Source organism: Fibroporia radiculosa (assembly GCF_000313525.1).
Source record: "Fibroporia radiculosa TFFH 294 genomic supercontigs, scaffold90402, whole genome shotgun sequence".
NCBI lineage: Eukaryota > Fungi > Basidiomycota > Agaricomycetes > Polyporales > Fibroporiaceae > Fibroporia > Fibroporia radiculosa.
In genome coordinates, this window is record NW_012133521.1 from 32,818 (window position 1) to 45,659 (window position 12,842).

The following is a 12,842-nucleotide window of genomic DNA, read 5'->3' on the forward strand; positions in this document are numbered from 1 at the left end:
CAGGGACACTGGCTTGTCGAGCAGCATCCGACCTGATGAGAGAAGGGAGTTTTGCTGGTATCTCAGTGTCAGGTCAAATAGAACTCCGGTTAAATTTCAGCCGTTACCGCACCTTCTGTTCACTCAGCTGACGATCTCAAAACTAGGTAGGGCTTCAATGCTCTTCGATGGATCGTCGAAACATGTGGAAGGTACGAAGCCTCGTGTATCCTTCGCCCAGATGCTCACATTTTTGGGCAGATTGCGCGGCATCGTGACCCCGCCATAGACACTAGCGCGAGTGATATGAACCGTTCACCCAAAAATGATCGTAGATGTGCCTACATTCCCAGCTTCGTCACTGCAACCATTGGTGATTTTTGACTCCGATTTTGATGGGCTCGTAGAGGTACGTACCCAGGACTAAAGTATTCGTTCTGAGCCTCATCTTCAACAAAGGATACTGCACCTATATTCGACATCTTCAAATATGCATCCGAGGTTGGTCAAACGAGATCTCTCTACATTCAAGGCGAGACTTCTGATAATGAAACAGATGATTCTTGATCAAGTTCATCGGCATCAGGAGCTGTTCAGTCTGCTCAAGTTCATAGCAGATATTTACGGTTATTTGAGAGCTGATAAAGACATTCTCGGCAATCCATTCATGGAAGGACGACTGGTCGTAGAGAAGCTGACGCGACAGTCACTAGAATGCGCTGATTTCATCGCCCATTATTCGGAGAAAATCGTGTTCTGTAAGTTTACCGCCAAAATCTTTCGTTTTCTAATCTGATTTCTATTACAAAGGGAATAAGCTGGGCAAGGACATCGATCGTGAAACTCGTACGACTATTCAGCGCTTTCAAGAAACTCTCAGCAGTCTCATGGAGCAGATTCGGCGTCGTACCTTCAATGAGATTTCAGCTCCCATTTACAGAGGGGGTACGTAAAAAGTGTTCTCTGTGTCGGCAGTCTGTGGCGCTCAGCTTGTATGATACAGCTCTAGATGTTGACCTGAGTGGCTTGGAGTATGTCACTGGGGCTGGGGTTAATGAATCGAAGCAGTGTCTCCCCGGTACTCGAAGAGAAATCCTGTCGACGATCCAGGACTGGATTCATACTAAGAAAGAGGACGCGACGAAGATTTTTTGGCTGTCCGGGATGGCGGGGAAGGGCAAGTCTGCGATCGCACACACGATAGCTCGTTTGTCACACGAACGTGGAAGTCTCGGGTCTTGTTACTGCTTTGATCGCACGCGATAGGGGAATTATCACATCAAGATATTCAAAACCATGGCGAAAGACTTGGCCCGCCATAACCCTCTCGTGCGTCGGGCGTTGGCGCGTGCGCTTCACGAAGATGATGAACTCAAACATACCCGAGATCTGACGCAACAATGGGCGAAACTGATCGTAGAACCAATCCGAGAAGCGTGGAAATCCATTCGCACGCCTGTGTTGGTCGTCATCGACGCCCTGGACGAGAGTGGTGCAGAGGATACTCGTAAGTTGTTACTTCAGCTGGTCTCTGGCAAGCAAACTGGTGCTTTGATTCCTCTTCCACCAAATTTCCGTATACTTATCACTTCTCGTCCACTTCCCGACATTTACAATGCTTTTCACAGACAGCAGTTTGTTCAACACGTCTCCCTGGATGACATTGCGTCAGAGTTTACCCTACGTGATGTGGACCAGTTCATCGCCGCGAGGTTGGGAGATCTGCGCATCTTCCAGGCTCAGCACTACGCGGCGCTTGCACAAAAGTCAGGCGGCATCTTCGAATGGGCTCGTCTCTCCTGCGAATATATTACGAAACAAAGTTCGATGGGGCTTACCTCAAGCAGCCGATACGACGCTGTGATTGCAGGAACGTCTACCTAAAGAAGCCTGTTGGATAAGATGTACAGGTAAATCCTGACAGAAGCCATGCCCAGTGAGGAGCATGTGGATGCTCTTCCTGTGTTTCGTTCTGTTATGGGGCAAGTCCTTGCGTTGCTGGAGCCGCTCTCGAGGGCATCTTTGACTGCAATACGACGACGCATTCTGCCAAAGGATGGCGCGAACGTGGAATCGGTGATCTGCCCTCTAGGTGCACTTCTCACTGGCATCATGGATGACCGAACTCCCATTAAACCGCTTCATGCATCGTTCTACGATTTCCTGACGGATAGAAGCCGGAGTGGCGAGCTCTTTGTTGGTGAATCCACGACGCACCACCAAAATCTGGCTTTTGCCTCGCTCCGCGTCATGAAAGACGAGCTGCGCTTCAATATTTGCGATCTGGAGAGCTCTTACTTACCGAATTCAGCTGTGACCGATCTAGAAGAACGCATCAACCGATCCATCTCCCCTGAGTTGCAATATTCCTGCCGATTCTGGACCTTCCATGTCAACGCTGCGAGGTTTGAGCGTTCCCTTGCAACAGAAATAGAGTGCTTCCTTACTAATGACCGCGTGCTTTTTTACCTCGAAGTGCTGAGTCTCACCCAGGCACTCATTGGTACAACATGGGCACTATCTTCGATTATACCCTGGTTCAAAGTGCGTTCATTTTATGATCTGCCAGCCATGGAAGATAATGCTGTTGTTACAGGATGAATATTATGCGCAGACTAGGAATATTCTTACGGACACTGAACAATTTATACAGAAGTTTACAGCACCGATTCTGCGAAGCACGCCGCATCTTTACCTATCCGCTCTCCCATCTTCTCCAACTTTCTCTTTGACGTTTCGGAAGAATATTGTCAGATTTCCAGGAGCGGTCAGAATTGCTGCTGGATCAATGAGTATGTGGCCATCACTTCAGAAGGTGATATACGGGCATAGATCTTGGGTCAGATCTGTCGCAATCTCACATGACGGACGGCGAATAGTGTCTGATTCGTCTGACAAGACCATCCGGGTGTGGGACGTGGACACTGGACGACAACTGGGTGGCCCTCTCCGGGGTCATACATCCTGGGTCACATCTGTCACCATCCCGCGCGACGGCCGGCGGATTATTTCCGGTTCGTCTGACAGGACCATCCGAGTGTGGGATGCAGACACAGGGCAGCAACTGGGCGGGCCTCTCCGGGGTCATACAGACTCAGTCACATCCGTCATGATGGCCGGTGAATCATGTCTGGTTCGTCTGACAAGGCCATTCGAGTGTGGGACGCGAACACGAGGCAGCAACTGGGTGAGCCTCTTGAGGGCCACACGGGCTCGGTCAGATCTGTCGCAGTCTCACCCGATGGGCAGCGAATTGTTTCTGGATCGTCTGACAAGACCGTTCGAGTGTGGGACGCGGACATGGGGCGGCAACTAGGCGAGTCTTTCAAGGGCCATACATCCTCAGTCAGATCTGTCGCAATCTCACACAATGGCCAACGAATCGTGTCCTGTTCGGATGACAGGACCATCCGAGTGTGGGATGCAGAGATGGGACAGGAATGGTGCCGGCCTCTCCAAGCCGATATGCTAAGGGTGAACTCTCTCGCAATCTCGTATGACGGCCGGCGGATCGTGTTCAGTGTTTCTGACAACACCATCCGAGTGTGGGACGCGGTCACAATGCAACAACTGGGCGAGCCTCTCGCGGGGCATACAGACGTGGTCGGTTCGTTTGCAATCTCGCACGATGGGCGGTGAGTTGTGTCTGGTTCGAGTGATATGACCATCCGAGTGTGGGACGCGGATGCGGGGCGACAATTGGGCGGACCCCTCGAAGGTCATACATCCTCGATCATATCTGTCGCTATCTCATACGAGGGCCTGCGAATCGTGTCTGGTTCACATGATAAGACCATCAGAGTATGGGGCAAAACCATCGGTATGCTTCTGCCTTGACCTGGCTGTCAAAGATATACTGATGAAATTGAGTGCTTAGCAGTCAGAACCTCACTAGAAAGCGAAGTGACGCCGTCTGAACTTCCAATCTCCATCGTGGTCGATGCTTCGCGGTCGAATATACTTCCTTCCACGGGCGCGAGTGCACTGAACCTCAAGTCATACGTATCCTCCAATTCGCACATCCGCGGTCATTTTCTACACAAGGTGGTGGAATGGACACGAAGACAGATAGCCCGATTAGTTCCTCGCGGGCGGAAACTTGCTCATTCCAGGTTTCGATGGCAAACCCTGAGCGAGGATATGGCTTGCACTTGCAACTTCAATAATCCAGATCAGAACACCAATATTGATACAGTGGCTCTGTACAATCGTCCATTGTGCTACTTATCGAATTTGGGGCACGCCTTGAACTTCCCGGCTTCATTTTGGGGAGATGCTCCACCTTCTGTTATCATGCCAGACCAGGATGGGTGGATTATTGGCCCCAATGGCCAACTTCTGCTCTGGGTGCCAATCCAACTCATGGAGCAGCCACTAATTTATGCGTCGGGCAATGCTCTAGTGATCCCTGATGGTGCGTTGCAGCTAGACCTGAGTCAATTCACCCATGGAGAGGCCTGGTATAAATGCTATGATCCCGATGCTGTGTGATTGAGTGCATATGCTTCATACACTGTGGATAGGTAGGGTGTATTTATTTTTCATTTTGTATTTGGTCACTGTATTTTCCAACCGATTAGCTTGAGACTTGGCTAGCGCTGTTGAGATCACTGGGTTTCTGTTTCGTGGTGCCCGGAAGTGAGTGGAACAAAGTCGGGCTTCTTGTGCAGCCCAAAGCATTTGCAATCGTGGAAGCTTGGTTCTCGTTCCTCAGTCCAACCTGAAAAATTGGGCCGTAGCTGGTGCGTGTGCAGCATCATGGCGGCACGACTCAGTCCTCACAACCAATGCTGGATTACTTTTGCGACAACTTTGAGTCCAACAACTCTCTCCGTCGTCTGAGATGGCTGCATTGCGGTTTCTCCGCCTACCTCCCCCCCATTTCCCGCACATTCACCTCGCACGCAGAACGTCTACATTGCCAAACAATTGAACATAGGAAGGAATGGACTCGCGGGAGCGCGTCCCTGGCTGCTTCGAGACCGAAGTGGGCTCTACTTATTAGCGGTGTCGGGAGGCACATAGGCGCTGCTGCTCCAGGCTGTCCTCCGCATGCCACAAGGTCGTAAGTTGGAGCCTAGTGCCCTAGGTGGTGAACAGCAGCAACCCACTGAGGGTGGAGGGTAAGAGAGTGTTGAGGCTAGTGCATATATCGACTGCGTGCTAGGCTAAAAATTTGACGCGCTCGATCTGCCAGCCATGAAATAGTCAACCCCATCATGCATGTTAGTGAAGGGAGGCCCACTGATAATGCTCGGTAGGATCCCTTGAGACCTTCGCTGCCTTGGGACGTGTAGAGTCTGCACAATTGAGCTACAGGGGCGGCGAATGGGACCTCTTAGCGTTTGAAGGAAAATCAGAATTTCGGCCGCAACATGATAGTAAAGTGGACCGCTCGAACAACTCTGTATTCTCTTCTTCGAGGCGGCACCAAGATATCCGGCTCAATCCATGAATTACGTACAAAAATTATTTAACACTAGCTGAGACGAACATCAAGTCCGAGTCGGATCATAGCACTCGCGCCACAGGTCTCCGTGTGCAAATCGACTGAGGTCTAACTCCAATGCGTCTTTAGTCATCACCAGTATGTTCCCCGGAGCGAACATCAGCGACCGCCGTAACACATGGATGGGGACACAGCATAGAAGACGGCCTTGAGGACCCACAAGCCAGCCTTCCCGATCAGGGAGGAGGGCAAACGGAGGAGAATCTCCCCAAAATTGTTCTGAATATTTGAGAGCGTGTGCGGAATTGGACGAATAGCAAGGAGGAAGCGATGAAAGGAGATGTTGGTCCTCTGGGGCTGAAGAGATGTACCTCAGTGCCTTTACATCACTACACATAGAATGGAATCATGAAACCCACCGCTATCTGTCCTACGCAGGCGCATTATGTCGTGTGTTGATTCAGGTACCATGCGTCGGTCGCGAGGCGAGCCTTTGGCGGACATGTCCTCTGTATGCCTCTCAGACGCAGGGAGGAAGTGAGCTCCGGTCGCTGCATTCCATACACGGATTGTATTGTCCCGCGATCCGGACACAATGCATTGGCTGTCATACGAAATTGCAACTGAGATGATACTGTCTGTGTGCCCCTCAAGAGTGGGGAATAGCTGCGCCCCAGTCTCTCCATCCCATACGCGTATTGTCTTGTCTTTCGATCCGGATACGATGAGTCTACCATCAGGTGAAACTGCCACAGACCAGACCTCGTCTGTATGTCCTTCAAGAGCAGGGAGTAGTTGTACCCCAGTCCGTGCATCCCATACACGAATTGTCCTATCTTCGGATCCGGACACAATGCGTCGTCCATCGGGCGAGATTGCGACACAGCAGATATTTCGCGTATGCCCCTTGAGAGCGGGCAGCAGTTGGACACCAGTCTGTATATCCCATATACGAATTGTCTTGTCATCCGATCCGGACACAATGCAGCGCCCATCAGGCGAGATTACAACACAGCAGACGCACTCCGTATGCCCCTCAAGAGCGGGGAGAAGCTGCACGCCAGTCTCTCCGTCCCACACACGTATTGTCTTGTCGTCCGATCCAGATACGATATATCGCCCATCATGTGAGATTGCAACAGACCAGACACTCTCCGTGTGTCCTTCAAGAGCAGGAAGCAGTTGCGCCCCAGTCTCCGCGTTCCACAGACGAATCGTCTTGTCTCGCGATCCAGACGCAATGCGTCGCCCGTCGGATGAAACTGCAACGGACCAGATACCATTCGTATGCCCCTTGAGGGCAGGAAGCAGCTGCACTCCAGTCTCTCTGTCCCATACACGGATTGTGTTCCCTCGTGATCCAGACACTATGCGCCGTCCATCTGGTGAGACTGCAACAGAAACGAGACTATCCCGATGCTCATCAAGAGCGGAGAACAGTTGTGGCCCAGTCTGCGCATCCCATACGCGGATTGTATTATCCCCCGATCCGGACACAATCCGTCGGCTGTCAGGTGAAACTGCAACAGACCAGACACTGTTCGCGTGTCCCTCCAGAACTGGGAGTAGTTGTACCCTAGTCTGCGCATCCCACACACGGATTGTGCCGTCTCGTGATCCAGAACAATGCGTCGTCCATCAGGTGATATTGCAACAGTCCAGACACTGTCCGTATGCCCCTTGAGAGCGGGGAATAATTGCGCCCCAGTCTCTCCATTCCATACACAGACTGTATTGTCGTCCGATCCGGACACAATGTATTGTTTATTGGGTGACACCGCGACAGATATTATACTATCCATGTGCCCTTCAAGAGCAGGAAGTAGTTGCACCCCAGTCACTCCGTCCCATACACGGATGGTCTTGTCACAAGATCCGGATACAATACGTTGGCCATCCGGCGAGATTGCAACAGAGCTGATACAGTCCGTGTGACCCTCGAGAGCGGGGAGTAGTTGTACCCCAATCTCACCATCCCATACACGGATTGTCTCATCTTTCGATCCAGACACGACACGTCGGCCATCTGATGAAACTGCTACAGACCAGACCTCGTCCGTATGCCCTTTGAGAGCGGGGAGTAGTTGCGACCCAGTCTCTCTATCCCATATTCGGACTGTCTTGTCCTTCGATCCGGATACAATCCGTCGACCGTCAAGTGAGACTGCAACAGACCAGACCTCATTTGTATGCCCTTCAAGAGTAGGGAGCAGTTGTGCCCCGATCTCCGCATCCCATACACGGATTGTACCGTCCATTGATCCGGACACAATGCACCGGCTGTCATGCGAAAGTGTAACAGAAGTGACAGCACCCGTATGTCCATGAATTATCTTCTCCACCGATGGCCACGTATCCATACCAGCAGTAGTGACAGTCAGCGTTTGCGGAAACTTGTACCGGCTCGTTTGGAAAATATGTGATTGAGTCGGAGCAAATGGCAGTGCTGACAGATACAGGTGCGGGGTGCTTCGCAACATTGTCGCAGAAAACATTCGGACGAATCGCTCGGTGTCGGTCGCGGCAGTTCTAACCTGTGCGTAAGTCGGATCGCCCTGTAGCCGGGAAGTTATTTCCTGGAAACAAAGAGAAACAAAGACGAGCATACCGCGAGCCGGGACGAGATTAAAAACATCGCTAATGCGGCACCGCTCAAAGAATTCGTGAGACTGAGCACCTCGAGCCAAAAGAGGACCCGTTCTTCGAAAAAGAGCTTAATTTCTTGCACCAGAGATGACTCGAATGGCGAGGCCAAGAGGTGCGACGTCCAAAATCGACAGGAATAATTAAGCTGAGGAGAAATGCATCTTTCTATGCGCTGCGGCAAGTCAATCACACTCGAATTAGGCAGGTAAGAGTTCTTCAAGTTACAGATATTGAACCGTAGTTCAGTCTTCATGACACGTAGACACGCGAAAGCGAGTCGATGATGCTGTACTCTTGATGTCTCGATATAAAATTCACCACTTCGTTTTCGATCCGTCAAGAAATCGTAGAATGATGCATGGAGAGGGCGAACAGGGTCAGAACCCCCAGTAGTCCCAGTCAGCAACGCGCTCAGGGACTTGATAATCGGCTCGACCTTGATTTTATCCTCACATGAAAAATGTTGTCGCATTGCTATAAGTGCGGCCATCGGAAGTGGCTCTGATGAGCAGATGATCTGTCCCATTACCGAGCGAAACAAAGGAATGACATCCTGGTGCTGGGTCTGAGGCATGGCCCCCTGCAGAACAAGTTTATACATGTCATCCAACAGCGTAGTCCCTGTGGCCGACGTCCCAGCCATGATCGAATCAAAGCGCTCAGTAGCATCTAGTCCCGCTAGGGTGTCATTCATAATGTACCAGCATGCCAGACGAGCCCATTCGAAGACCCCGTCCGCTTTCTGCGCAAGTGTCCGGAAGTGAATCTCGTTGAATCTCGTTGGGGACCTAAGCTCGTCAGTGATGTAGCACCTGACATCATGCTCCGAGTCTTCTCGAGGAACGTCATCCAGGGACCGATGTCGAACGTGCGGAGCCGCCTCCAAGGCATCTTTAATATCCGGCAGTGGACGAGAGGTAATGAGGATCCGAACAGTGGGCGGAAGTGCGGTTGCGGGAAGCGAGGACTTGTCCCACCTTCCAGAAAGTGCCCGAAGAATCTCTTTCCTGATATCCCGTTCACCACTCTCGTCCAGCGCATCAATCACGATGAGCACAGGCGCACGGACCACTTTTGATGCTGCACGCATCGGCCCAAGAAGGAGCTTGACCCACTGTCGTTGCATGTCCGGCGTGTGTCGTAGTTCGTTGCTGTCACGTATTACGTCTGTCAACGCACGACGGATGAGGGGATCATGGTCCGCCAAGTCGCGCGCAATTGTGGTGAATATCTTCTGGTGAAGGCGATCTCCTTCTCGCGTACGATCAAAGCAGAAACAGGATCCCAAGATTCCACAAGCTTCCGCCCAACTGGCTATGGTATGTGCAATCGCTGATTTACCCTTGCCTGCCATTCCAGATAGCCACATGGTTGGCTCGGCGTCGTCTGCGGTATTGCGCGCCCAGTCCTTGATCTCCGAGAGAATGTTCATCCGAGTACCCTCGAGGCACTGCTTGGAAGTGTTGAAGGAGACACGAGTTGCGGATTCCATGTCGTTCAAGTACACGTCTTCAGCTACGTCGTCATCGTTGAGGTTAGACACGCTCTAAGACAAAACAGTCTACTCATACCAATTCTATACACAAATAGAGTCGTTTGAAGAGCGTTTCGGTCACGAAACCGTTGCATATGACCCTCTAGAGCTGCATTGTATTCTCCAATGACTGCATCTGTATCCTTACCAACATTCTTGAATAGTCTTAACCCTACACAGTGACAACATGAGGGACCTAGGGGGAAAGGTATGGAGAAGGTTGCTCACAGTAGCTCTTATCCTCGGTATAACGGACAATAAAATCAACACAAACCCGTACGTTTTGTGCGAGTTCCACCAACACCCTTTCCATCGAACGATCTGCTGCCTGTTCTCTTCTCATAGTCAACAAGAGGTAGACGTCCGAGAGCTTCGAGAACAGGCTCTCGATATCATCATCACGCTTCTTCTGATTGAGAATGGCCTATTCCAGTGTCATCTACGAACGATATACTTTATAAAGAGAGCCATACGTCGGATGCAGACACTAAAATCCCAAGTGCTAGCTGCGCATAAGGATTGAGCTGTGAATTGCGATCAGACTCGACCAACTGCCTGTGCGTCGGATGGTATACCTCCGCGATGGATTCAGCCACCGAGCTGAATGTCTTCAACGGTCTCAATAGGTCAGGTATTTTTGATGTTTGCATATCGCCGAGACGATTGTTCGCATCCACACGCAAGGTGTCGAACATATCATCACTATCTCTCGACGTTGAGCCTTTGTCAGTTTTCATGACACTGCGTTTCACGTCTTCACGTTCATTGATAACACGTAGAGATGTGGAGCGCGATCGGCGCTGCAGATCGGAGGTTATGGGCAAAAATAAGGCCAACATCTGGTAGAAACTCACATAAGGAGTTGGCACAGTGAAGGCAACGTTCGAGTCAGAAGTAGCAGAGGAAGGCCCGGGTGTCGGTGATCTACTTCGGCCGAATGGTAGATGGAACAGATCAAGATACCTGTGGCGAGATGCAGACACTGATGAAGAAACGACCTACGCAGACATTGTAAAACAGCGCGGTGCAGACCACAAGAGAACCGATACCTACCTGCTGTACATCTACCTCATCCCTCCCTCCACCCCGATCTATCCCAGAGGACGACCGAGTGATCACCGGCCAAAACTTACGCTTCTCCGGCGAAGCACCATCTTTGCTCATGCTTGATGCGCCAACGTTTGTGCAAACAACCTGTGGATATGCGAGGGACTAGCAAAATGTTTACCAAGGAATGACTGGTCGTGTACAATGATCACCCCGTAGATGGCAGCTTAAATCCTGTGATCAGCATGTTCAAGTCTCATTCTTGATAGCATATCATCACTCACCAGATTGCGCAGGTCTAAATATGCGTTGATACTTCCAATACCTCGTAGGAACAAAAGTGGTCAAGAAGACAATGCGATGGAGATGATAGGACCTGTCAGCTAAGGCCGTACTGGCATTATATAGACATTACCGTGACGGCTCGTTCGACAGCGTCTTTGCACTCACCTACGGATATGCCCGTGACACGAGGTCCAGCCCAATCGCGCCGTCTCATGCATACCTTTCTCTCCATCGTTCCATTCAGCTCATAGATATTCATATTCATCCTAACAAAACTGTGATAGACCTTCGGTACCTTGTTTGAGACAATTCCAGCACAACAGAATATCTTGTCCAAAGATGGAACAGTAGCTGTGAGCTAGAGAGATTGCGGAGGCTGGGCGCCTTCAAACGGGAGAGGGAAGAGTCACTAACTGTCGACAGAGGCTAATATGAGATGTGTGTAGTGAGTGAGTTCTCCTAGAATTACTGAGGTCGTTGAGAATCGAGATGCTAATTAGTTCAAGTTGAGACGGTGGCCCAGCGCTTAATTCAGTCTGAAGTCTACTTCCCCACTGGCACTGATGCCCACCGGCATCCTCACTTATTCTCTCTCAGTTTTCCATGTCGATATAACCTCGCATCCATAATACTGTAACGCGGGCTTGATATGATTTCTATCTCCAGCCTTACTTACCCGGGCAATCCTCGCGTCGGTCCACAGGTCCGTCATTTTGCGAAGACAAAATGGCACATCATCAGAAGGCGCAGTGGTGGAACATGATCCCTTCGTATCACCACGGCCCACACACCCCGCAGCATTACGTACCACTATAGCTTCGTTTTGCTCAATGAACCATTTCCAGTGGGTATCGACAACTATATACTGTCCTCGAATTCGTAGCCCATAGTGTCCCACTGCTCGTCCAGTCATCTGTTAAGTTAGGCTTGCATACGCTAGCCAGTGGAGGTGGTGTAGTGATTTGATGAAGGAAGTTGCACTTGTGGGCACAGCTCATATCTTGCTCCTTTGCACTAACAGGAATGGAATGGCGGACACGCGCCCTCAAGTCCAAGAACGCGATGACTGCCAGCCATTTTGACGTCGGATGGAAGTTGTCTTGGCTGTGAGGGCGAGTGAGGATACTGGTACTCTATATTCTACTGCTAGCGCTACAATCGGTGTCTCAGATCCAAAGATTCGTGAGGTTATGGATGGTACGCTAGTTGTGCTTATATCTTGATATACTGACAGCATTACTAGTGAAAGCGCAAGCGTGGGTTACAGCAGGCGAGCAGTAAACGACGAGGAAGGACAAGATATAATACATTGTCACATCTGAGATGTGGTGTTGTCGGACTTACCGAGATAAAGTTTGCGGCGGGCCTGTTCGTCTCCGTTCATGGTGAGGCTCAATCCTCTCGTTATGTTTCGTCTATTCAAGACCATGTCCTCAGCCAATGTGGGCTTGCTGTTTCGTGTGTTGAGCAGGCAGACGCAGGAACGTTTTCGCAGCAACTAGTGCCTGGGACAACGCAAACGGGCGGGCGTGAGTGAGGTGGACGAGACATTATCTGGTATTGGCATAAGCGTGGTAGTGGCGGTGTCGTTTGGGCAGATGCTCACAGAAGGTGCATCGTTCGTTCAATTGGTTGGACCATGCTGTTAGTCGCGATGGAGGCGCATACATGATTGCATGGAAAGCATCGTGCTGACATCCAGTGCACAGGTGAGGTAAGAGGGGCGTGTATCCCTGGGTTGAGGTTGACAATAGCTTTGCGTGCCCTTCAGACTGAACATGATATATGAGTGATAGCCGATACGTTCGAATGAAGCCCTACTAGTGGACAGCGTCCGTGGTCGTACTTGTGTATTCTACCGATCTGCGAGCAGATACTGTCCAGCAACGGGTGCGTGATGTA

The 12,842-nt window shown here is 50.8% G+C and overlaps 5 protein-coding genes across 5 annotated transcripts; 4 read left to right on the forward strand and 1 right to left on the reverse strand.

Moving 5' to 3' along the window:
- Positions 1 to 167: 167 nt before the first annotated feature.
- On the forward strand, positions 168 to 1,245 carry FIBRA_08359 (uncharacterized protein; the record flags this gene model as incomplete). The annotated part of the gene is made up of 7 exons (XM_012330003.1): positions 168 to 191; positions 241 to 253; positions 315 to 388; positions 439 to 480; positions 536 to 737; positions 790 to 924; positions 983 to 1,245. The coding sequence occupies 7 exons, from the start codon at positions 168 to 170 to the stop codon at positions 1,243 to 1,245; spliced, it is 753 nt and encodes a 250-aa protein (XP_012185393.1).
- A 30-nt stretch (positions 1,246 to 1,275) lies between these two features.
- On the forward strand, positions 1,276 to 1,863 carry FIBRA_08360 (uncharacterized protein; the record flags this gene model as incomplete). The annotated part of the gene is made up of 1 exon (XM_012330004.1): positions 1,276 to 1,863. One exon carries the CDS (start codon positions 1,276 to 1,278, stop codon positions 1,861 to 1,863), a length of 588 nt encoding a protein of 195 aa, XP_012185394.1.
- A 45-nt stretch (positions 1,864 to 1,908) lies between these two features.
- Positions 1,909 to 2,580, forward strand: FIBRA_08361 (uncharacterized protein; the record flags this gene model as incomplete). The annotated part of the gene is made up of 1 exon (XM_012330005.1): positions 1,909 to 2,580. The coding sequence occupies one exon, from the start codon at positions 1,909 to 1,911 to the stop codon at positions 2,578 to 2,580; it is 672 nt and encodes a 223-aa protein (XP_012185395.1).
- Positions 2,581 to 3,105: 525 nt separating this feature from the next.
- FIBRA_08362 (uncharacterized protein) lies at positions 3,106 to 4,470 on the forward strand (the record flags this gene model as incomplete). Its single annotated transcript, XM_012330006.1, has 3 exons — positions 3,106 to 3,586; positions 3,653 to 3,799; positions 3,857 to 4,470. The coding sequence occupies 3 exons, from the start codon at positions 3,106 to 3,108 to the stop codon at positions 4,468 to 4,470; spliced, it is 1,242 nt and encodes a 413-aa protein (XP_012185396.1).
- Positions 4,471 to 5,809: 1,339 nt separating this feature from the next.
- Positions 5,810 to 10,772, reverse strand: FIBRA_08363 (uncharacterized protein; the record flags this gene model as incomplete). Its single annotated transcript, XM_012330007.1, has 8 exons — positions 5,810 to 6,965; positions 7,025 to 7,983; positions 8,037 to 9,589; positions 9,646 to 9,780; positions 9,837 to 10,032; positions 10,082 to 10,132; positions 10,184 to 10,606; positions 10,662 to 10,772. 8 exons carry the CDS (start codon positions 10,770 to 10,772, stop codon positions 5,810 to 5,812), a joined length of 4,584 nt encoding a protein of 1,527 aa, XP_012185397.1.
- Between the last annotated feature and the right edge of the window lie 2,070 nt (positions 10,773 to 12,842).